This window comes from Gossypium raimondii, chromosome 13 (assembly GCF_025698545.1).
Source record: "Gossypium raimondii isolate GPD5lz chromosome 13, ASM2569854v1, whole genome shotgun sequence".
NCBI classification, from domain to species: Eukaryota; Viridiplantae; Streptophyta; class Magnoliopsida; order Malvales; family Malvaceae; genus Gossypium; species Gossypium raimondii.
In genome coordinates, this window is record NC_068577.1 from 57074570 (window position 1) to 57099832 (window position 25263).

The window sequence follows — 25263 nt, forward strand, 5'->3', positions numbered from 1 at the left end:
ACAAAAGTTACTATAAGTCATTGGGCTGTTAATTTTTTTTTTTAAAGGCTCGCAAGCTTCAAGCATCAATTTCATAATCGATATTGTGGATTAGTACTCATCAATGAGTAGAAGAACATACCTTAGATCAAAGTTGATCTGATAGTCAATGTTGGAGATCAAATAAAAAAGTTGCTTGGATTTTGGCTCGTAAATTTGTGACAGTAAAAGTTGTTCTATTGAAAAACTGAACCATAGAAGAGAAGGGGAAAGAGAGCTTTCAATTCTTGTAGGCACCGCGTTACAAATGGAGAAGACTATACATCAACGATTTTAACAATCCAGTGACTTAAATAAAAACTTTTCAATAGTTATGTGACCATTAAATAAATTTTTGAAGTTTAGTGACCAAAACATAAACTTATTAATAGTTTAGTGATATTTTGTATAATTTAAGCCTTATTGGTGTAATCCCCCTCTCTCAATTTATAACTCTTTTCGATTTTAAAACACTTTTTAAAAATGTTTTGGTTAATATTTTTATGATATAAAACTTATAGTTTATATTTATTTTTTTGTATTTTTAGAGGGTCAATATGTAGTTTGCTCATTAAACTTGTCTAAAAACTCTTAGTTGATACCTGAATTTTTGTACTTAATTGGTACCTGAATTTGAAAATTTTCACACACAACATATTGTCCCAATTCGTTAACAACATTAACTTTTTAAAGGTTAATATATAGTTTGTCCCCCGAACTTATCAAAAAGTACCTAAATGATACATGAATTTGTCTAAAAATATATATATATTTAAAGTTTTTAATTTAATTCATGTCCACAATGTGTCATACTGAGAGGTTGCCACATGTCATCATTAGATTGGCCATTAGTGTTACATCAGCACAAACTAACGGTGTTAGTGTGGATGTACCAATCTAGGTGACAGAATACAAGTTTAAGTACCAACTAAGTATTTTTGGACAAGTTTAAGGGGCAAACTACATATTAACTATTTTTTAGATGACAAAGAAAAATAATACTAAAAACACATTCAATATATTATTATTTTTAAACAATAAATCGAACCGATATAAGGTTGAAAAGTTTAAGCCTAAGCTCAGACCACGAACAAGCAATATAATGATATAAAAGAACTACAATGGTAAAGTTACTTTGTAATAATGTTGCCAACGATATATGAATTCTATAGTGGGTGATTATGTTCAAATTGACCTATCCATGAGCTAAGTCAAGTCGGGTTGTGGCTTGATTCTAAAAAATTCAAGCCCAAACTCATTTTCTATTCAACCCGCCCAAAATACTTGTTTCATTATTCATAATCTAATAAAATATTAAAAATACATTTTTATATTAATGTTGTATATATTTATAAGTAAATTTAAATTAAAAAAAACAATTGTTGAAATTAAATTTGACTTAGGCTAGACTGAAACATAAAAATCTTATCAAAATTCAACCCAAATTGGATCGAACCTAACAAGTCGAATGAACTGTTTGATCCATGAACATGTCTAGTTCGAAGTCATGATGTTATATTCAAATCATTGGCTTCGATTTACTTGTTATTTATATAAAATTTGTATATAATATTTTATTGGGTACAATTGATATAAGCATTTTAATCGGGCAAGCATCCACCATTACCAATTATATCAACAACATTATTTTTATTTTTTATAAATCATTTACTTCTACTCATAACCCATCCCGACATTTAAAATGGAAGAAAACCGTGCTTAAGTACGCTCGAATTCATGTGTTTCTAGTAGTTATAATTAGGGGCAGTGACCCTAGCCCCTTAAAATGTACGAAATTGCTTTTGGCCCTTTAAAATTTACAAGATTTTAATTTAATAAAAAGTAAAATTACACTTTAACCCCTCCAAAAACATAAAAATTTGTTTTAATCTTTGAAAATTATAAAGATATAAGCTGTTAAAATTGTGAAATTACATTTTAGCTCTCATAAAAATATACAACTTAATATCAACCCCAAAATTCTTTTATAATCTGGTCCCTAATTACATTAATAATAATCTCAACTAAACTATAACTCAATCGTCATTATTTCGACATGTTAAATATAATTAATAGAGGATGTAATTTATATAAACATCTATAACATATGGAATATTTTTTTAATATTACTTTAATTTATGAAAAATGCAATGGATTAATTGTTAATTAAACAAATTTTAGAGTTAAACTGATTTTATATATATATAAAATGGATTTTTGTTTTGAGGAATATAAATGAGATTGTTACAACTATAACAAATTATTCACAAACAGTTTTTCTAACATATTTTTAACCCAATACCATGAAATTGTCTTAATAAATAATTTCAAGATTTTATGGATTTGATTGTAATAGATAATATTTAAGATGCTTTTGAATATTACACAAGTAAAAATACACACATTTTAAAAGGTTGACTTTTAAAATATTTAAATTTTATAAGTTTAAATTTAAACACAATCTTACAAAACTATATATATATATATATATATATATTTGATTGTTCATGGCCTTAAGCCGGGTTCTAATAAAATTTTAAATCCGTTTGATAGTTTGGGCCAAAAAATGGGTTTAAATTTTTGTCCAAATTCGACTCGGATAAAAATTCTAAAGTTCAGACTTAGTCCGGCCTGCTCGTATTAATTTTTTTATTTTTTATTTTTTATATAAGAAAATTTAAAAAAACAATACAATACACCAAGTATACTAAAAATATTAAAATAAATATTTCCCAACAAATTGAAAATAAATTTAAAAAGTATTTATATTTAAATAACACTAAAATAAGTACAACTTATCAAGCAAATACCTTTAAAATACTAGCAAATTTAATAATAAAACAAGTGTTATACAATATCTAAACATTAACAACAAAATAGTAATAACATAATAATGAAAATGTAACAAAACAGTGGTAAAAAGTGAGAAAACAACAACAATTTTTTATTGTAAATTTGGACCGAGCCCGAGCAAAAAAATATTACCCAAAACCCAACTAATTTCTTAAACGGTCTTATTGTTTACCCAAATTCATTTTCAAGCACATCAACAACTCTTTTATATATATATATATATATATTGGAATGATTCTTTTTCTTGCATAAAATTTGCTTGCTTTTAACTTTTGTAGAAAGCAAAGAGATGTCAAGAAAAAGAAAAAAGAATGATGTGATTGACTATTTGAAACAACTTCTCCATTAAGGACTAAGGACTAGTATTTAAGGACTATTATTTTCTTAATTATTTTTAATTTATTCTTAATCATAACTTTGAATTTTTTTCACTTTAATAAAAATTGAGATTTAATTTTAATATTTAAAAAGTTAAAGTTAAAATTTTAATATTTTTAATTGAAAATCTTAATTTAATTGTTAACACCATTACTATTTTTGACAATTTTTTGACTTAATATATTTATTATTTATAAATAATATAACAAATCATATAAGAACAACTTAATCAATAGGCTAAATTAACAATTTTAATAACAAAATATTTAAAATTTATTTTATTTAAATATAATGACAAAATCTCAAATTTTAAGTTAGAGAGTTTGATAAAATATTTTAATGGTGGCATCTATTTAATGGTCCCAATATAGTGGGAGATCATGAGATCTTTCGTTGATTATGCTACATAGGATTTGTATTTAAAAACGCGAGTTTACCTTTTAATCAATTTAACCGATTTCAATACTAAAGAAGGAGAAACTGATATCTAGAGAAAAATAACATTTTCGGTAGCTGATTTAATAGGTTCCAAGTCCCCAACATAATTTATTGATTTCAATACTAAAGAAGGGGAAACTGATATCTAGAGAAAAATAACATTTCCAGTAGCTGATTTAATAGGTTCCAAGTCCCCAACATAATTTATTGATTTCTAAAGTGGCTTGATCAAATGACTCAAGTCTCCTCATTTCTGTTTTTTAACCACAACCGTTGATTTAAAAAAGATCATAACTATAATAAGCTCTCGTTCCTAAAATATCCGGGCTTAATTTGAACTCTCAAAAATAAATTATCTTAAATTCATGATTTTTAGTAATTTGGGGGAGTAATGAGGTAATTGCATAACTTCACCATTTATTTACAGCGCAGTAAATTCAGTGGCGTAAGTTACCTAATTTGGGTGCGTTTTTGAGACCGCTCATTCCCCTTAGCCGCAAATTTTGTACGGACATCTCTAAATTATTTATTTATTTAAAAAATTTCAAAAGTTAATTTCACAGTTTTAATTTAAAAAAAAACCTGGTAAAAAAAAAAAAAAACTGATAGAAGAATAAAAGAAGGGGAAAATTAGGCAAATGCAGAAACAAAGCGAGAAGAGAAAACTTTTTTGATAAGTAAAAGAAAAAAAAGAATAAAAAACGAATAATAAATATACAGAGGTTAGAGAGAGAAAGGAAGGTTTTTTTTTTAATAAAAAATAAAAATTTCATCTTTTATTGCTTCTTCTCAGCTTTGTGTCTGCATAACATTAGGGTTTCTTTCTTTTTTCTTTATTTTTCCCCCTCTATTTGGATCTTCATTATTTCAACGACAAATTTCAGGGTTCTATCATTCTCCGGTTTTCATCGTTTTCTGGGTACGTAAAAATTAGTTAAATTTATTTATGCATTTGAATCTTTAATGGGTTGTTGGTGTTTTTTCCCTTGTTGTTTGTTCTTAGTATTAGCAGATCAATTTTGTTTCTTTACCTTTGAAAAAAAGATGATAGATTTTCATTGGGGATTTCTTGTTGATTATGTGAAAGAGGGGAAACCCTTTGTTTTTTGTTAAATCAATTGAATGAATCGTTATGTTTTTTTTTTAAAGCGTGGGGTTTTATTTTTTATTTTTACATGGACGTGCTGCATTTGGGTGAGTAATGAAGTAAGATATGATAGCTATTTATCATATTTGTTTTGATGGATTTTGTAATTTATTTTTATGTGATTTGTTCAGGTTTGACGAATTTTCATAGTGGATTTTGACTAAAAAAGGGTTTTGTTAAAAAAATTTGGGATTTTGGTGCTTGTGAATTGTGATGACTACACGAACATCATGGGCAGATATGGCTGCAAATTCTGCAGCTGAGAATGTAGGTTCTGGGTCTTCTTCTGCTAGCAATAGCAAACCTGTTTATGTTCCTCCACATCTCCGTAATCGTCCGCCTTCTGCTGACCCACCTGCTCCTACTTCCACTGGTCCTGCTTCGAGTAATGACCGACCCGGACAAGGTGGATCTCGTTGGGCTGCTCCCAGGAATGATTATGGCAACCGGTCAGGATATGGTGGTGGTGGTCGACTTGGTGGGTGGGGTGGCAGAGGTGGTTGGGATCGTGGGAGGGATAGGGAAGTTAATCCATTTGGAAATGATGATGCAGATACAGAGCAGGCGTTTAGTGAGCAAGAGAATACTGCAATTAACTTTGATGCCTATGAAGACATTCCCGTGGAGACAAGTGGGGACAATGTGCCTCCACCTGTAAATACCTTTGCTGAGATTGACTTGGGTGATGCTCTGAATCTAAACATCCGAAGGTGCAAGTATGTGAAGCCGACACCTGTTCAGCGGCATGCCATCCCCATTGCCCTTGCCGGACGGGATTTGATGGCATGTGCTCAGACTGGCTCTGGAAAGACAGCCGCCTTCTGTTTTCCTATTATCAGTGGAATTATGAGAGGCCAGGTTCCACAAAAACCATTACGTGGAGCACGTACAGTTTTCCCATTAGCTCTTATTCTCTCTCCTACCAGGGAGCTGTCAATGCAAGTGGGTTTCATTTTTTTGACAATTTAAATGATGTGCTTCTATTGACTACTTGGAATTTATATTTGATGACGTTTATTGTAGATACATGAGGAAGCCAGGAAGTTCTCTTACCAAACAGGTGTTAAGGTGGTTGTTGCTTATGGTGGTGCTCCTATTAATCAACAGGTAATTTTTCTATCCATATCTTTTTCCTTTCAGTTTACGGTTCATTATTCTGTTTTTATATCAATCTGACCTAATGTAGTAGTGCTATAGTTTTGATGCATCGGTCCCTATATAGAAAAACAATTGCACTCTAGGTTTGCTGGTCAAGGTGAAACTATCTGCTCTTGACGCAAACAGTAACCTTCTTTAGCTTATTTTGTGTTAGACTCTCAGTTTTCAATTGTTTATATGTTAATATCAGTGTTGTCAGGGGCACAAGGTGCAGTCTAATTGCTCGAATGCTTATATTACCTTGGGTGCAAGAGTAAAAAAAAAAATGTCTTGCCTGAGTGAAGTAAGGCACAATATGTATATATGTGTATGTATATAAGCTTAACATATATAATTATGATAACAAATTCTATAGAGTGGCCCAATTTGCACAAATTCTATGGAGTGGCCCAATAGGCATTGGTGTGCCTTGACAACATTGATTCACCCTTAATTATTTGGTATCTAGCAACTGTTCTTCAGGTTTCATAACAATTTTGACTTGTTCTACACTCCCAAGGAGGAACTGTTTTCCAGTTTTTTTTTTTTTTTGGGGGAGGGAGTGTTGTGCATGGTTGAGGGACTGCCTATTCTGCTCTTCTTGAAAATATTTCTTTACGAGTTCTGTAAATTTTTCTCTGATAAGTCTTTTTGCTATCTCTAGCATAAAAGATTTGAAACTCCATTATGGTTTTGAGCTGTGCTGATTCTATGCCATCATTTTTGTCTTAAATTGTATGTGTGAACTTTATGTGTTAGTTTAAGTTGATGGCATTCTATTTGGACAGTTGAGGGATCTGGAGAGAGGTGTTGATATTCTTGTAGCAACTCCTGGAAGATTGGTAGATTTGCTAGAGAGGGCTAGAGTTTCTCTACAGATGATCAGGTACTTGGCCCTTGATGAGGCAGACAGAATGCTGGACATGGGTTTTGAGCCTCAAATAAGAAAGATTGTGGAACAAATGGATATGCCTCCACCAGGTGTTAGACAAACAATGCTATTCAGTGCCACCTTTCCAAGAGAGATACAGGTTGATCCTGTCTTTGTAAAGAACCCTCCTAGAATTTAAATAATCGATCAGTTTCTCATCGGTTTTCAATGCAGTACTCTCTATAGTATGAAGCTCTTTATTAGATTCGTACATGGCATGCATATGTATTGTAATACTGATTATTTCAGATTATTCTTTGTAACATTATCTGTGCGGGAATTTTAGTTTCTTTTATTGGTAAAAGAGAGCACTGCAGCTAAAATAGTTATTTAGTGAAACTCCATTGCATTCTTGCCACTTGAACTGCAACAAAATTGGTACTACCTTTGAATATTATTTTGAGTGTACGTATCTAGTCTTTTGGTAACTTTTTATGCTTTCAATATTGTTGCATGCAGAGACTGGCCTCTGATTTTCTTGCAAACTATATTTTCTTGGCTGTGGGGCGAGTTGGATCAAGTACTGATTTGATTGTCCAGAGAGTAGAATTTGTTCACGAGTCAGACAAAAGAAGTCACCTTATGGACCTTCTTCATGCTCAGAGAGCAAATGGTGTCCAGGGCAAGGTACTAAACTTTTGGACTTGCGTACTTTATCCTAAGGATCTTGATGGAAATTCCTGTATGGCTCACAGATTAGCTGTATTTCTAAATCATGTCTTTTTCTGGTTTTGTGAATTTGACTGTACCTTATTAGATAACCTTCATAATTTGATCTTGCAGCAAGCTCTTACATTAGTTTTTGTTGAGACAAAAAAGGGAGCTGATTCACTTGAACATTGGCTGTGCATGAATGGTTTTCCTGCAACTACCATTCATGGTGATAGAAGCCAGCAGGTAAATATACATATTTTCATTTTCTTTTTGTATTTTCTTATGCATGGAACTTGTTATAAATTTAATTGTTGTTAGACAAAAAGTGTATTTAAACCCTCAAATGTTTGGTTTTGGCTTCTTTCTTTGCCAGTAAAGCTTTATACTTGTATTTAGGGAAGTTGCTGCAGACATGATGGGTATTTGCAATTTAATGCAATTTTCCTGTTGTTATACGTTTCAGTTTGTTTATGGTACATTAGATAAGAGGTTATCGCGAATCTATTAGCTTCTAGTTGGGAGTTAGACCATAATTCTTAGCAAAATCTTCGTTAGTGCTTTTGGTGTTTTCCCTTTTATCTCCTGGCAGGATGAGGTCACCGTATCCCCCGTTTATATTGCTGTTATTTCTCCTCTTATGCACATTGTCTTAATCATCCACCGGTTTGGTAGTGGTCGCTGTTCTATCCTTTGCATAATTTCTAGCATATGCCAATTTCACACTTGATTACATATTTGTTCTGTACGGATCTTGTGTGGAACCTTTTTATCCTTTTTCCTTTGGACTTGTATGTCATCTCTGTTAATGGATGTTAATCATCAAAATATCTGTTAGTGGATGCCAAGAATTAACTAACACGTTAGCTTTCAAGTAATATATTGAAATGCAAATTAGGGTCGAGTATGCATATGGTTGCTGTTGGATTTCTACATGAAGGTATATTTCTAATAAATGTGGGTTTATATTCCAAATTATTATTTATTTTTCCGTTGCGAGGTGTCTAAGAATATTTGTTGTAAAATAAATAGTATGGATACCTCCTTTATTCTCTACTTAACCATGCCTTTGTTTTCACTTTGGAATATTCTTGCATCAATCACAGTGTCCTTACTTTGACATTTATCGTCTTCTTCTCTGCCTTGCCTCCTACGTGTTTTTTATATTTTCTTTCTGCTCTTGTAAGGTATCATTTTGGCTGTTTGGCCTCACAGTTCTTTACCTCTTGTTAAGATCCCCATTTATTGTGCACATTGCAGGAAAGAGAACAAGCATTACGGTCATTTAAAACCGGTGCTACCCCAATCCTAGTAGCAACTGATGTGGCAGCTCGTGGTCTTGATATTCCTCACGTTGCACACGTGGTGAACTTTGACCTTCCTAATGATATCGATGACTATGTTCATCGAATTGGACGTACAGGGCGTGCAGGCAAAACTGGTTTAGCCACAGCCTTCTTCAATGAGAACAATACTAATATGGCAAAGGCATTAGCAGATCTAATGCAAGAAGCGAATCAAGAGGTACCTGCTTGGCTCACTCGATATGCAGCTCGTTCATTCGGAGGGAGGAATCGTCGTCCTGGAGGAGGAGGAGGCCGATTTGGTGGACGTGACTTTCGAAGGGATTCATCTTACAACAGGGGTGGTTCAGATTACTACAGTGGAGGCAACAACAATTCAGGTGGATATGGTGGAGGCTACGGCGCAAACGTTGCCAGTGCATGGGATTGAGTACACACTCATTTATTTCTACTAGTTTCAGCGTCTAATAGTAGCAGAGCTTCCCTTTCTTTCATAGGGACAATTTTTTCTTTCTTGGGTTTTACTTATATTTTGCTAGCAACATTAGTGATTGTCGTTTTATACGTTAGGAAGGTTTTTACAAGGTGTCGAAGGAGTCGAAGTTGTGTGTATTGTGTTAGTAGGCATTGGTGAAGAAATTCTAACCAAAAAATAGGGGTCACTTCTTACTCCTTTATGTTTTGTTAGGTAATGCAATGGGGCTGTAGAATATGTTGTGGGAGAGAGGCAACATATTGTCTATGTTACCTTATACCTCTTCCTCCCCCTGCCGCTACTGGCGGTGGTGGTTGGTGGGGGTTTAAATCTTGTTTACTATCAGCTGTACTGTACTGTACTGTACTGTAATGGTATAATTGTGAAAACATGAAATCTGGGGGCTCTAAGATTGGACTTGCAGAGAATATATATGGAGCTTGTTTGTCATTCATACTTTTGAGGCTTTTCATGTTTTGTTGATGTTGTTTCACATGTTATAAACATGTAGTGGTATTATTGAAACCTTGTAGGGAAGTGAATAAGACAAAACATATTGTATTCATGTTTTCTTTTTTCACTCGTGCAATTGATTTTCCTCTTGGATGAAAATTTTCAATCCAAAAGTGGCACATGACATAATCGTTCTTAAACGAGGTTTAATATATTATTTGGCTTTTTTTTTATTCAATATGGTATTTATATTTGATAAAAGTTATATATTTTGGTATCTAAAGTTAATGGTGTAATTTTTAATTATGACCTTTTTAATTATCTAAAGGTAATTTGATTTTGGGTTGATTTGATGAAAATTAATAGTTAATATTATTAGCTAATTATGAATTTTTATCAAATCAAGTTTAAACTTGAATTAAACTTTAAAAGTTAACAATGTTATCTTTAGGTACTAAAATATATAACTTTTGTTAAATATAATATTACATTAAATCAAAAATAACATAAATATCACGTTTAAAAAAGTCAAACTTAAATACCAATTTATATATTAAGCCATTATATTATACTTGATGGTCAAGGTTCAAATTTAGGTAATTATTAGTAAATTGGTTAGTTGACGAGGAACCAAGTTGAGTATCAATCCAAAGAACGATATTGAATTGGTTGAATCGTATTTTTAAACATTTTTATTTTTAGATTTTTAATGTTGTTTTAATCAAATTGGTCGGACTAGCAAATAGATAGTCAATTCTATAACTAATTCAATTCGAAAACATTGATTGTAATTATATATAGTAAAACTTGAATTTAAATGCATCTTAACTTTAACCAATAATATTAAGGTCTCGTTCACTTTTTATACTTAAATAAACATATTTAAATGAAAAGTTAAATTTTATTAAAGGTTTATTTAAATAAACTCGTGTTTAAATAAAAGTTAAAAATTAAGGAGTAGTTTAGATAAAAATTAAATAAAAATTATTTACTTAAGTTTAATAAAAGTATTATTTAAATGAGATGGTAATGTTTATGATTTCCTTTTTATTTCAAGTTTTAACGAAAGTTGTCGATTGGTTCTTAATTTCATATACCATGTATATTGTTGTCAATGCAGGATGACGTGGGTTCGAATGTGTTGAAGCGCATTATCCTCCTATTTATGAGTTAGGGAAGGACTACGCCTAGTTTTAGGCGTTGTGTCAAAAAGAACATATATAATCAAAACTTATTTTGAGATTGTTCAAAAAAGAGTTTTAACGCAAGCTTAATATCTCTTTCAGTACCTGTATTATAACTAAAGTTAGTACAAATATTAGAGTGATAATTTTAACTATAGTACAAGGACTAAAAAGATATTAAGCCTTTTATGAACAAAAAATCTATGGGTAATTTATTATGGTTGGTATGACTTTTCATTTTCCATGTATAATCTAAGAAGACAATGTTGTAAACCAATCCACATGGGATATTTTGATTCAGCATGAAATTATTAAAATTTCTAGAGAGAGAATTATTTTAAATACAATTGTAAAAGTGTTTGTGGGTTAGGTCGGGTTAGATTCGAGTTAGGTTTATATATGATACAAATATTATATATAATTACTCACTCTCGGATTAACTCGAAATATATGTTTTAAATTTTGTCCAAATTTACTCATATTTGTAAAAGACTAATACAAATATGTTTAGGTTCATCTATATATATATATATATATATATTGTTTTGGTACATCGATTTCAAGCCCAAAGTATTCTTAAGATAGATAAACATCGATTAATAAATCAAAACTTGGGGTTCATTATTATTATTTAATATTTAGTAATTATATGTATATTTTACTATATATATGTTTGTTAAAATTTTAAATTTAATTAGCTTAACGTAATTTTAATATTTACATTATAATTTATGATAATTATTTTACATATAATATAAATTACATAATATATATAAAGTAACATATTATAAATTTGAAGACGGTCAAACCAAGTTTATGCTTTGAATATGAAAACTCAAGCTAGACCCATGTATTAAATTAACCTAATTTTTGGTTAAACCTATTTTTAGGCCTAATCAAATATTCAAACCTTTTCAAAACTTAAATGTATCTTCGGTTTGGAAGTATAACCTATTGTTTAAATGAGTCCATTCACAAGTAAGATAAACGTATTTTTAAAATTCAAGTAAATTCATCTTAGTATGAAATTAAATTTAAAACATCTTAAAATATTTTATTTCAATTTGATTACAAAGATATATAAATTTTAATATAAAAATATTATTTAAAACAATAAAACAATCGAGGTCGAGTTGAACCTAACCTATTTTAAAATAAGATTGTAAGCTGATTCAAATCAACCCATGAACACTGTTAATTATAAAATAAAATTATATATTTTGAGAGTTTTATTTATTTATTTATTTTCACTTTTGAAATCAAAATGAATTTACTTAATATTCATTTTGTATTATTTTCTATGTTTTCTATATTATAATTTTGTTAATAAATTTTGAAATATTATATTTTCACTTCATTAAAATCAAAATGAATTTACTTATATTTTTAACGATAATAATTAAAATTTTTAATATATTTGTTTACAATTATCTGTAATCCTCTTTAACTCTTAAATAGGGAAATAAATGTACTTCAACGCGCTCGAATCTACATCTTCCTATATAAATAACAATATCGATACCAACCGAGTTAGAACTCAATTCGTAATTATTTAATAAAAAGAGAAAGTGTTGGGAACATTTTACATATGGTTTCAAAGCTTAATTATGTCTCCATCAATCCAAATCTCTGTATTAATTGTACATTGTTATTTCTGTGTCAGGTCGGTCCATTTATCATTTATCAAATAACTATGAATTTCATCCCTTATTTCAAAGCTTAATAATTTGTATGAAATTACCAAATTGGTCATTATACTTTGATATCATCGAAATTGGTCGGTGTTCATTCATTTTTCGTGGACCCTAAATCCAAGTCAAGGAAAATAAACATATTTAAAATATTAAATTTCAAATTATTTTTAAATAAATATTGAATTTACTTTAATAAATCAATTATGGTAGTCTTTTTTTTCTTTTTTGCTACTCGACTATGAAAAGTTAAAAAATAGTCATCCAGCTATAAAAAGTTACAAAATGGTCATCGAACTATTCAATTTTATCTTTTTTGATCACCGGTCGTCTAATATAAAAATGGAAACACCACAAAATTCAATATTGCGAGTGACCAAAAAAGACAAAATTGAATGACTATTTTGTAATTTTTTATAATCGATTGACCAAAAAAGGAAAAGAAAACATAGTCGGTTGTCTACTAATATAGCTTACCTTTAAAATAAAAATTATAATTAAATAAATTCATTTGTTTTTAATTGACGGTTATAAAAACGCTAAATGTCAAATTAACACATGAATTTTGGTAACTTTGAATTGGAACCATTATATACATAAAACTTTGATTGTGGTTCATATGTATATGTTAAAATTTGATTTTAATTCAACAATACACATTTTAAAATTTTAATTCACATTCATATGCATTAATATAATTGTTTGTGTATGCATTACGTAATACATAAGCGTAAAAGGATGCTACTTGATTTGTGAAAATTGAATTAAATCAAAGTTCGGTATAAGTACCATTGAAGTGAGTTAGATTGTATTTTGCTCCGCAAAATAGTCCTCATATGATGTATTAAAGAGTACACTAATCATTTTTGTTAAAAAAATTCGTCCATTTATATTGTTAAAAGTTGACATGGCTGATAGAATAATTAGATAGTTACACGTGACGTGTCACATGTACCTCTTGCTAATATACAACAATCAATTTTGAAATGTAGAAATGAATGAAATTTTAACAAAAGGGCCAATTTACCCATTTTTTTAGAAACGAGGATAAAATGCAATTTGACTCCTAATACAGTGGCCTCCATGATACTTTTCCTATTAAAATTCATATGTAGTTTTAGTATTTATTTGCATATAAAGTATGGGTAAACTACAACAATAGTCATTCAACTATTAGTAAATTTCTTTTTTGGTCACCTAATTATTAAATTTTGTCATTTTTGGTCACTAGCTGGCTAACAATGACAACTTTCAAAATGACATAATAGTAATTTTAACGCTCAACATTTGTACATTGTATCAATTTAGTCTCGATTCTACAAAATTTAACCCTCCACATTTACACATTGTGTAATTTAGTCTTTTGTAGTTTTTTTTTCACGTAACTCTTTTACTTAAAAGTTAAGAAAAAATAAATTTATAAACTAAAATTGATTGAAAAAAAAAAAGAAACACCTAGAAATCCAAAATAACAGTTTTCATATTTTCTTATTCGTTTAAACTTAACTCTCAATGTCACAAAGAAAAGAAAAGCTATAAAAAAGACTAAATTACACAATGTGTAAATGTTGAGAGTTACAATTGGTGTTATTTCAATTTTAAAAGCTGCTACCCTTACCGAGCTGATGGCCAAAAAGACCAAATTAAATAGTTAGATAACTATTTTGTAATTTTTAATAATTAAGTGATCAAAATAAAAATTTATTTATAATCAGAATGATTGTTAGTGTAGTTCAAGTGAATAATTTTTAATTTCTCTCTCTTACACCACCCTTTAAAGTGGGTTTTGATTAGGGGTGCTCATGGGCGGGGCGGCCCGGCGCGGCCCGAAATATGGGAGGGTTCGGGTAAAAATATAGGTCCGAAATATGAGTTTGGGCAAAAAAACGAGGCTCGTTTAGAAAACGGGCCGGGCCTCGGGCACCACTTTTTTTGGCCCGGGCCCGGCCCGAATATATAATAAATATTTTTATTTTTTATTATTTATTTTTAAAATATTTTTAAAATACTTTTTTTATTTTTTATTTTTAAAATAAATTTTGGTGTTTATTAAAAAATAGGCCGGGTCGGGTCGGGATTAAGAATTTTTCTCGGGCCGAGTCTGGACAAAATTTCAAGCCTATATTTCGTCCCGGGCCGGGCCCGAGCCTAAGATGCGAGCTGAAAATATTTCTGGGCTCGGCCCAAACCCAACCCGGCCCGCCCATGAGCACCTCTAGTTTTGACTCGACAATTGTAAACAATGAAAAGTCATTCAAACTTGTTTGTCTTGTAATAAGACTTTTTGTCATTGATTAAAATTAAAATTAAAATTAAAATTCACTCAAGAAAATCTTAACATTAAATGAAAAATTGAAGGAAACCCAAAATTTAAAGAAGTTAGTTGGTGAAATTGGGTCCATCACCAGCTATGCCGCTTGCGTGTTTACTCTTCAGTTAAGACTTTAAAGACTTTGCCAAATTTAATTCTTTTTTAAGGGTTTGAGGATGATGAGTTGATGATGAGATTGGGGTTTCTTAAAAGGAATTAAATTATAGTAGGTTTTGATTCTTATCCATGAATCTTAGGTTTTAAATCATGGAACAATCTGTTTCACATCAGTCATCTAATGCTCTCAGAGGGTTTCGAGTTCAAGCTCCATTGGTAAGCTCCAACTTTATCTTCTTCTTCTTCTTTTTTTTATTCCATTTCTTTTAATTTTTTATGAGATACACTGTTGATGAATTCAATGAAAACATGAATTTGAATATACCCATGGTGTTTGCTTTTCTGGGTTTTAGTTTTAATGAAAATTTGAAGATACCCAGATTGAGAATTGTTACTTAATAGGGAAATTGGGATTCTAAAATTCTAGAATTTGATAGGGGCTTAGTGTGCTGTAAAATGGGTTCTTTGTGTTTAACGTTATCTACCATTGTTTTGGCGGCAATTTTGAGATTTATGAATGCATAAACAGGAACACCATTTTTCTATTTTTGTTTTCTTTTGTAGTTTGCAACTTCGGCTTTTTCAGATTTTATGCTATGTATTTCGATTCTGCATTTTAAACTCCTGCAGCTTAGGCGTTTTATGTTCCTTTCATATAAAGCTTTGGAGTCTTTTTTCTGTTCAATTTTGATGAAGATTTTATTTTGTTTCTGCTTGAAAGGGAATGGAATTTGGTCCTAAATTATGCTGGCTTTGGTATTGTTCATATGCCTTTTCTTCTTTTAGTTGATATTTTAAAGAGTGATTACTTAAGAGATAGTGCTCTGCATTTTGTTGCCTGGCTTTATTTATATACTCTTAAGTTATCTTCCAATTTGCTACTACCATTATATAGGAAGAACTATGGAGGAGCCTCTGTGGGTTCTTCTTAGTTTTCTATGAGGGGTAGATTGTGGCTTCGTTCTTGATAAACAGTTTTGTTTGGACTTGGTTAATTGTATTGCATGATTGATGTGATTTTCTCAATAAAAGGGAACATTTCACTTGCAATTCTGTTTACTAATTATCTCATCACAGCAAATAATTATGCAGGCGACAGATCTTATCAATGAACCAATGTGTTTATACTAAGCAGTCAAAATAATTTGTTAAAGGTCAATGTACCGAAAAGAAACCCTAAAGGAGTTGTTGGCTCTAAACCATTAGCTTGCACTCAGGTTCAATAGTTATCTGATATGTTCGAAGCCTATTTTATCTGGTGATTCTGTGTTTGGGGATCCAGAGACTCCAGCACTTATGATGTTAATCCCTTAGATGGTACTAACATGCAATGTCCCGCCTCATTTGTTTGTGACAGGTCATGTCAAGGATTCATATTAGTATATATTAGTTGGCCATCTCTATCATTTCAAGCTTTTAGGTTTGGTGATGCCCTCAAATGTTCGAAACTTAAATGCTTAATTTCTGGACTGAGGCTGATAAATTGTTGTGTGTACTTCCTCTTGTGTAAATTCATTGGAGTGTTCCTCAAGAATTTGATCTCCTGCCTAACATAGGAAGTTAAATTTAATTGTTTTTTAGTTGAAGGAAGATCTTACCATCAAGGTAGGTCAACTTAAATAGCATATTGAACGACACCTGTGGACTCATAACTTGCCTTCAGCCTCTGAAGCTTTAGGTAGAATTCTCTTGTCACAATGTGGACATCTAGCACATGCCACGCTATCTTAAACAGCTTTTCATAAGAAACAAACCGATAATCAGGGTAGGAGTTGATCAACTGGTCACTTCTGTTTTTTCTTGAGAAAATGTGAAAGCTTTTGTTTCATCAGGAAATGATAAAATTTGCTGCCATTTGTTGACATTCTATATAAGTGCACGAATTGCAAGTAAGGTAGGCACAATGAATGATTAATGATGGATCCAATATGAATAGTTTCTCAAAATTTTCCTGCTGTACATCTTTATCATATTCTGATGTTCATTTACAAACTTTTTCAGGTTGATTCTGTATCTTGCTATTGTAAAGTGGATTCTGGATTGAAGACAGTTGTTGAGGCAAGAAAATTTGTCCCGGGATCAAAGCTTTGTATCCAGCCTGATATCAATCCCAATGCTCACAAGAGTAAAAGCTCTCGCAAAGAGAGGAGTCGAGTCCAGCCACCTCTCCTCCCTGGCCTTCCTGACGATCTTGCCATTGCATGTCTGATTCGAGTTCCTCATGCTGAACACAGAAAACTCCGCCTAGTTTGTAAGAAATGGTATCACCTTTTGGCTGGTAACTTCTTTTTTTCTCTTAGGAAAAGTCTTGGAATGGCAGAAGAGTGGGTTTATGTCTTGAAAAGAGATCGTGATGGAAAGATATCATGGAATGCCTTCGATCCTATCCATCAGCTATGGCAGCCACTTCCTCCTGTTCCAAGGGAGTACTCTGAGGCACTTGGTTTTGGTTGTGCCGTTCTAAGTGGCTTCCACCTGTACTTGTTTGGGGGAAAGGATCCACTAAGGGGGTCAATGAGACGAGTTGTTTTCTATAGTGCTCGGACAAACAAGTGGCACAGAGCACCAGGTATGCTTCGAAAACGTCATTTCTTTGGTTCCTGTGTAATAAATAACCGCCTTTATGTGGCTGGCGGAGAATGTGATGGAATTCATAGGACTTTACGCTCTGCTGAAGTTTATGATCCTAACAAGAACAGATGGAGTTTTGTTCAAGATATGAGCACTGCTATGGTACCTTTCATTGGGGTAGTTTACGATGGAAAGTGGTTTGTAAAAGGTCTGGGGTCTCATCGCGAAGTTATGAGCGAAGCATACGATCCTGAATCTAATTCCTGGTCTGCTGTTAGTAATGGGATGGTTTCTGGTTGGCGCAACCCTAGTATCTCTTTAAATGGAAAGCTCTATGCCCTGGATTGCCGTGATGGATGTAAGCTTAGGGTGTATGATGGAGCCACAGATTCATGGAATAAATTTATTGATAGTAAGCTCCATTTCGGGAGTTCTCGAGCTTTGGAAGCTGCTGGCTTAGTTCCTCTCAATGGCAAACTTTGTATCATTCGCAATAACATGAGCGTAAGTCTCGTTGATGTTTCCAGTCCAGACAAACAGGTCGAAAGCAACCCTCAGCTTTGGGAAAACATTGCCAGTAGAGGTCATTTCAGGACTCTCTTTACAAATATATGGTCGAGTATAGCAGGCCGAAGTAGCTTGAGAAGTCATATCGTTCACTGTCAGGTTCTTCAAGCATGAAAAAGGGGAATTATAATTCTTTTATCCATGTTAAAGTTTCCTGCATTTTTTTTATTCAAATCTTTTTTTGTATACCGACATTTTGTGGTTCAGCTCAGCACACCTCCTGAATGGAAAAGCTGAATATATATTCTTCTGTTACCTTTCATGATGTTCTTATTCTTGCAATGGCGATTGATATCAACGGTGACCCACCGGGGGAGGGGACTGATATCCAACATTAAGAATGTTTTGCTTGTGACAGACTCAATGACCAAGGGTGCTTTCGAGATATCGAGTAACACAGCTTGGATGTTATCCCATGGTGCATTTGCAGGTGAGGTGGTTCACTGTTGATATTTTGAGGTAATTTCTTTACATTTATGAAGAGAGCAAGCAGATACTTGTAAATCTTAGTCATTTGGGCTTAGAATTGGTCTTTTTTGTGAGAACTTTTTATATCTTTTTGTAGCATGTTAGTCTTTGAGATGTACAAGCATATATTTATTAGATATTTATAAAGATGTTTATGTCTAATTATTTCTTAAATTAAAATTTTAATTTAAATATTTTAAAACTATCCTTTTTAAGAGAAAAATGGCTTTCTTCTTAATAAATTTATATGTTTTTCAAAAGAATTTTCTCCCACTTTATTACTTGGAAATATTAATTAGTATGTGATAAAATAATATTTTATAATATATTTTTTGAGTTTGATCAAATAAAGAAATAAATTTTCTTTTAAAACATAACAATTAAATTTAAAAATTCTAATAAATAAAAAATTTCTTAAGTGGTTTTTATGAAAATTAATTAGCCTTTTAATTCATTCTATGGGTAAACTACATCCAAGGTTACTAAACTATTAATAAGTTTGTATTTTGGTCGCTTAACTTCAAAAAGTTACAAAATGGCAACTGAATTATTTGAAAACTTCATTTAAGTCGTTAAACTATTAAAATCGTTGCTGCATGACCTTTTCTGTTTGCACCGTTTACACCAATCGAAAACTCTCTTTCCCTCTCTTACAATTTTTTTTCATGAAATAACTTTGAACGTTATGAACCTACGAGTCAAAATGTAAACAACTTTCTTCACCAATTTCTTACATTGACCGTAAGATTGATTTAAATGCAAATTTTTGAATATTTTAACGATAATTTTATGACTTTTTAAACTTGAGTAATCAAATATAAATTTACTAAGAAAAAAAAAATCTAACCAGAGTTTCAATCTCTTGCTCCATTTAAAGTAAAGATTAACAATTAAAGACATCATGCAAACTTCAAAGACACTAAAAATTATTTAACATTAAAATTAAATTCACCCAAATTTAATGCTACTAATTGAACAAATATCTAACATTAAATGAAATCTTAATTTCTCATTTCTATATTCAGTTTAATTCAGTCTAAAATAAATATAGGTATTAAATTTTATTCAAAGGCATTCATATTTATAAATGATTAAATTAAATCTATTTTAGGGCTACAATATTTAATAATTTAATATATTTTAATTAAATTTTAAAATAAACAATTTAACATATATTTTTAATATTTATATTATTATAATTTAATTTTTATATAAAATAAACTATATAATATATACAAATAAGATATTTTAATATATTACATAATTAAAAAATAAATATGCTCCTGTTGAGCTTGAGTCTCAGTCTAAATTCATCCATATTTTATTTGAATTAATTTTTTTCAAATTTCTTATTTTTCCCAAATATTTTTATCTAAATTTTTTAAGATATTGAAACAATTTTATGGCTAATCCTATACTTAAAACAAATTTAACCAGTGTTATTAAAATTAGATCAAATTGATCGGTCGAAATATCGGTACTTACAAAAAAATTAAATTAATTTCTTAATGAATGGCTAAAATTTAAAAATACAAAATTCAAAAATAATTTATAATTTTTTAATTATTAATAAATCGAAAATTAATAATTTAACCATTCAATTATAACTTCATTTTAAAATATTTCATTTAACAGAAAGCAACAGATCTAGCCTGCCATGTTTGGGACTTTGAGTTTGAGATGGGAAAAATATATATATTTTTGATAGCAGAGAGAGGAAAAATTATTTAAAAAATGAAAATTTGTTTCTATTTTATTGAAAGAAGTACGAGGAAATAAAATGACAAGAAAAGAAACAAAAGAAGCAAGTAAAGTCGGTTTTCTTTTGTACTTACTATCACTAAAAATTTAATTTTTAAGGTTGAGAAGAAGATGATGAGAATCTGAGTATTAAAATCTCTTAAATTGGGTATTTTTCGATCTGGGTTTCTTTAAAGGTGTTAGATTTATAATAGATTTTGATTATTCTCTATGAAATCTTAGGTTTTAAAGCATGGACCAATCTATTTCTCAACAGTCATCTAATGCTCTTAGAGGGTTTCGAGTTCAAGCTCCATTGGTAAGTTCCAAAACCTCACCTTCTCCCCCCCCCCCCCATTTTTTAGGTGAAACTTATTGTTTATTTTAGAGATAAACAGCTGATGAATTTGTTGAAAACCTGGTTTGAAGATACCCAGATTGAGAATTGTAGTTAATTGAGAAAGTGGGATTCCAAAGTTTGAGACTTTGAAAGAGCTTAGTGTGCTATACTATGGGTTCTTCATTATTATTTTATTATTTTTTTGAAGGTTTTAGTTTTTCTGTTTACTGATTGTGGGAGTTCTGCTATTTTATCATTGTGTTGTTCTTTGGCTATTGATTCCAAGATCAAATCTTTTTGAACCAAACTACCATTTCTTGTGTGTTTGTGGTCATTTGGGATCTATGAACATTTAAATAGGAACCGATTTTCCATTTTGACTTTCTTTTGTAACTTGCAACTTTGCCTTTTGAGAGTGAATTTGTTGAAGATTTTTATTTTATTTCTGCTTGAAAGAGAATCGAATTTGGTCCGAAATTATGCTTGGCTTGAAAGAGAATTAAAATTTGAGTGATATTGAACTTTCTTTAGTTACAACTATTGTATTACTTTGTTGGACATTAATAAAATTTATTTGTTTGTTAGATGATACAAAAAAAAAAAAAAATTAAAAGGAAATAGTGCTTGGCGGTTTGTTGACTGGCTTTATTTGTATACTCTTTATCTGCTAATTTGCTACTTGCATCATTGAGGAAGAACCATGGCGGAGCCTGTGTGTAGGTTCCTCATAGTTTTCTAAGGATATAAATGCATATGCAGATTGTAGCTTTGTTCTTGATAAACAGTATCATTAGCTTATACTCAGGTTCAATATTTATCAATATGTTTTCAATTGAGTCTTAGCTCGGTTGGCGTTGTTGCTATTACACAACCTGGAAGACGTGGATTTGAACACACTTGAGAGTAATTTTCAGATGTTCATTGTTTCTTTCCTAACTGGAAAACTTTTGCAGGTTGATTCTGTATCATGCTATTGTAAAGTGGATTCTGGATTGAAGACAGTTGCTGAGGCAAGAAAATTTGTCCCAGGGTCGAAGCTTTGTATTCAGCCTGATATCAATCCCAATGCACACAAGAGTAAAAACTCTCGCAGAGAGAGGACTCGAGTCCAGCCACCTCTTCTCCCTGGCCTTCCTGATGATCTTGCCATTGCATGTCTGATTCGAGTTCCTCGTGCTGAACACCGAAAACTCCGTGTAGTTTGTAAGAGATGGTATCGCCTTCTGGCTGGGAATTTCTTTTATTCTCTTAGGAAAAGTCTTGGAATGGCAGAAGAGTGGGTTTATGTTTTCAAACGAGATCGTGATGGTAAGATATCATGGAATGCATTTGACCCTATGCATCAGCTGTGGCAGCCACTTCCTCCAGTTCCAAGGGAGTATTCTGAGGCAGTTGGTTTTGGTTGTGCTGTTCTAAGTGGTTGCCACTTGTACTTGTTTGGAGGAAAGGACCGACAAAGGGGTTCAATGAGACGTGTTATTTTCTATAGTGCTCGGACAAACAAGTGGCATAGAGCACCAGATATGCTTCGAAAACGTCATTTCTTTGGTTCCTGTGTGATAAATAATTGCCTTTATGTGGCTGGTGGAGAATGTGAAGGAATTCATAGGACTTTACGATCTGCTGAAGTTTATGATCCTAACAAGAACAGATGGAGTTTTGTTCAAGATATGAGCACTGCTATGGTACCTTTCATTGGGGTAGTTTATGATGGAAAGTGGTTTGTAAAAGGTCTTGGGTCTCATCGTGAGGTTATGAGTGAAGCATATGATCCTGAATCTAATTCCTGGTCTCCTGTTAGTGGCGGGATGATTTCTGGTTGGCGCAACCCTAGTATCTCTTTAAATGGACAGCTCTATGCGCTGGATTGCCGTGATGGATGCAAGCTTAGGGTGTATGATGGAGCCACAGATTCATGGAATAAATTTATTGATAGTAAGCTCCATTTAGGGAATTCTAGAGTTTTGGAGGCTGCTGGCCTAGTCCCTCTCAATGGCAAGCTTTGTATCATTCGCAATAATATGAGCATAAGTCTCGTTGATGTTTCCAGTCCAGACAAACAGGTTGAAAGCAACCCTCAGCTTTGGGAAAACATCGGTGGCAGAGGTCATTTCAGGACACTATTTACAAATATATGGTCAAGTATAGCAGGCCGAAGTGGCTTGAGAAGTCATATTGTTCACTGTCAAGTGCTTCAAGCATGAGAAGGGGGACTATGATTTACGTTCCATGTTAAACTTTCCTGCATTGGTTTATGCCTTGGTAGTCGGATTTCAAAAGTTTATTCGTTTAACAAGTCGAGGTTCAGCACCTACTGAGTGGAAAAAGATGAATTTTTTTTCTGTTACCTTTCCTGATGTTTTTATTCTCGCTATGGTGATTGATATCAATGGTGACCCACCAGGGGAGGGGATCGATATCCACATTAAGAATGTTCCGCTTTTTGATTAACTCGAAGAAGTGAAACAATGAAGACAACCAAGGGCTTTTTTGAGATATTGAAGTTGAAGAACAGCTTGGATTTTTATCCCATGGTGCATATGCAGGTGAGGTGGTTCACTGTTGATCTCTGCTATTGAATTATGAAGTTATTTCTTTACATTTTTTGAAGAGAGCAAATACTTGTAAATCTTGTTCATTTGGGCTTAGGACCAGTCTTTTGGAGATCTTTATCATTTTGCAGCATGCAATCTTTGAGAAGCTTTGAAGTGTACATGGTTTGTCCGACTCGAGTTAATATATAGTTGGCTCATTTTATCAAAAACCTAGAGATGTGAAGGTGCCATCCCCGTTATCTAAACAGCTTAGACACCTCTGGTTTTCATTTCCCAGTGGTATTTGGTTCATTCCGGTAAGCTGGTTGCAGAAGTTGCTGGTGACCCTCGGATTGATTTCCTTATTTCAATCTTATCTTTCTCTCCTTGTCATCCATGTCGTGGATAATACAGATAGGAACCTCATCACGTTCCGCTCTTGCATCTGATTCGTAGCTTCGGAGTGAAAGAAGAGAGACCATTTTGTTCGGTTTCCAAACTGAGTCTCGGACCAAATTCGTTTAAGCTAATATTTCATGGTAACACTACTTAATATGCAAGATAATTTTAGTGTTCATTTCCATTAGAAGCAAAAAAAAAAAAAAGTGTTGAATGATAAATCTCAATGATTCATTGGGCTGCATTGATTGGTTGTATTCATGGGTTGGTGATGATTGGTTGATGGTGATATTCAGTCCATTGTGTTGGATGTTTTTAATTTTATTCAGAGTTATGTTCTATGCATCTCGCTGTTCTTGTGCAAACTTAGACTATATATATATATATATTTCTCGTTCTTTGCTTGTGGTTTTTGGTAAGAAGGATGTAGGCTATCCTAAGCATAATCATTGTTCATGATAAACTATTTTAACGAAATAATCACTACAAAACAACATTTATGTTGAAAACAATCCATGGAACAGTCTTTATTCAAGAACAATTTTTATTCAAAAATTTTCCTTTTTTTTATTATAAAATACTAGTTTGGGTTTCAAAAAATGTTCTGCAAAAGATGTTGGTATAATGTATTTTAAAATTTTAACAAAATTAATGTCTCTGACATGGATTGTGATATGGATATTACATTAATAATTTAATTAATTTTTAATATTTAAAAGTTAAAATATAAAATTATTAAATAATTTATTAACATTATTAAAAGTATAAAAATATTTAAAAAATTAGATCCACATTATTATTATTATTAATGTAATATGTATTGTAAAGAAGACTAATAGTTGATTTGAATAGAATAAATTGAAAAATAAAATGCTAAAAGAATAAGTGTTAGAAAAATTAAGTACTGAATTTAAGTTATAAAATTTGTTTGATATATGACTTAAAATTAATTACAAAATATAATAAGATTGTTTGATATATATATATATATATATAGATTTTTGCAAAAATCAAATTTTTTAATAAATTCTAAACATATATTTATATCCAAATTAATCAATAAAATACACAAATCCAATACTTAATATTCAAATACCCAATACTCATTTCAAACCCAACTAAACTCTACCCCAAAATTAACTTACAAGCTTAAATGATAAATTGATAGTTAAACTTTACATGCATTCACATTTTGGTACTTAAACTATTTTTTTTCCATTCTAGATCTCCTTCAATCAATTATCAACAATAACGTGACTCAATCACATAGCGACATGGGGCATAAAAAACTATTCACTCACTTTGATAACTCTATCAATCAATAACTTTGAAGGGTCGGGATAAAATTAAAAAAATTGGAGGAGCCAAAGCTAAAAAAAAAAAAGAATTGTGTTCAAATGACTAAAATTGAATTACGATTTTCTCAGACAGGCCAAAAATGAAAATTTCCCATTTAATGGAAGAGTTTAAGGAGATTAAATTAAAATATTAAATTTAAGAGGATTTGAAAAGGCAATTAAACCATTCAACCAAGGAGCGGCCTAAGCCGGGCTTAC

At 31.4% G+C, this 25263-nt stretch overlaps 3 protein-coding genes across 4 annotated transcripts; all 3 read left to right on the top strand.

The window, feature by feature from the left end:
* Nucleotides 1-4343: 4343 nt before the first annotated feature.
* LOC105782095 (DEAD-box ATP-dependent RNA helicase 37) lies at nt 4344-9786 on the top strand. The gene is made up of 7 exons (XM_012606587.2): nt 4344-4606; nt 4966-5776; nt 5858-5941; nt 6760-7002; nt 7362-7529; nt 7686-7799; nt 8814-9786. The coding sequence occupies exons 2-7, from the start codon at nt 5048-5050 to the stop codon at nt 9285-9287; spliced, it is 1812 nt and encodes a 603-aa protein (XP_012462041.1). The 5' UTR covers nt 4344-4606; nt 4966-5047; the 3' UTR covers nt 9288-9786.
* A 5240-nt stretch (nt 9787-15026) lies between these two features.
* On the top strand, nt 15027-18856 carry LOC105782096 (F-box/kelch-repeat protein At1g55270). Its single transcript, XM_012606589.2, has 2 exons — nt 15027-15304; nt 17090-18856. Exons 1-2 carry the CDS (start codon nt 15239-15241, stop codon nt 18338-18340), a joined length of 1317 nt encoding a protein of 438 aa, XP_012462043.1. The 5' UTR covers nt 15027-15238; the 3' UTR covers nt 18341-18856.
* On the top strand, nt 18538-24052 carry LOC105783548 (F-box/kelch-repeat protein At1g55270). 2 transcript variants are annotated; one of them, XM_052626271.1, is made up of 3 exons: nt 18538-18685; nt 20678-20753; nt 21728-24052. In XM_052626271.1, the coding sequence occupies exons 2-3, from the start codon at nt 20688-20690 to the stop codon at nt 22976-22978; spliced, it is 1317 nt and encodes a 438-aa protein (XP_052482231.1). In that variant the 5' UTR covers nt 18538-18685; nt 20678-20687; the 3' UTR covers nt 22979-24052. The 2 variants fall into 2 exon arrangements, with proteins under 2 accessions (XP_052482231.1, XP_012464528.1); XM_012609074.2 differs by lacking the exon at nt 18538-18685 and adding an exon at nt 20320-20603.
* Nucleotides 24053-25263: the final 1211 nt, after the last annotated feature.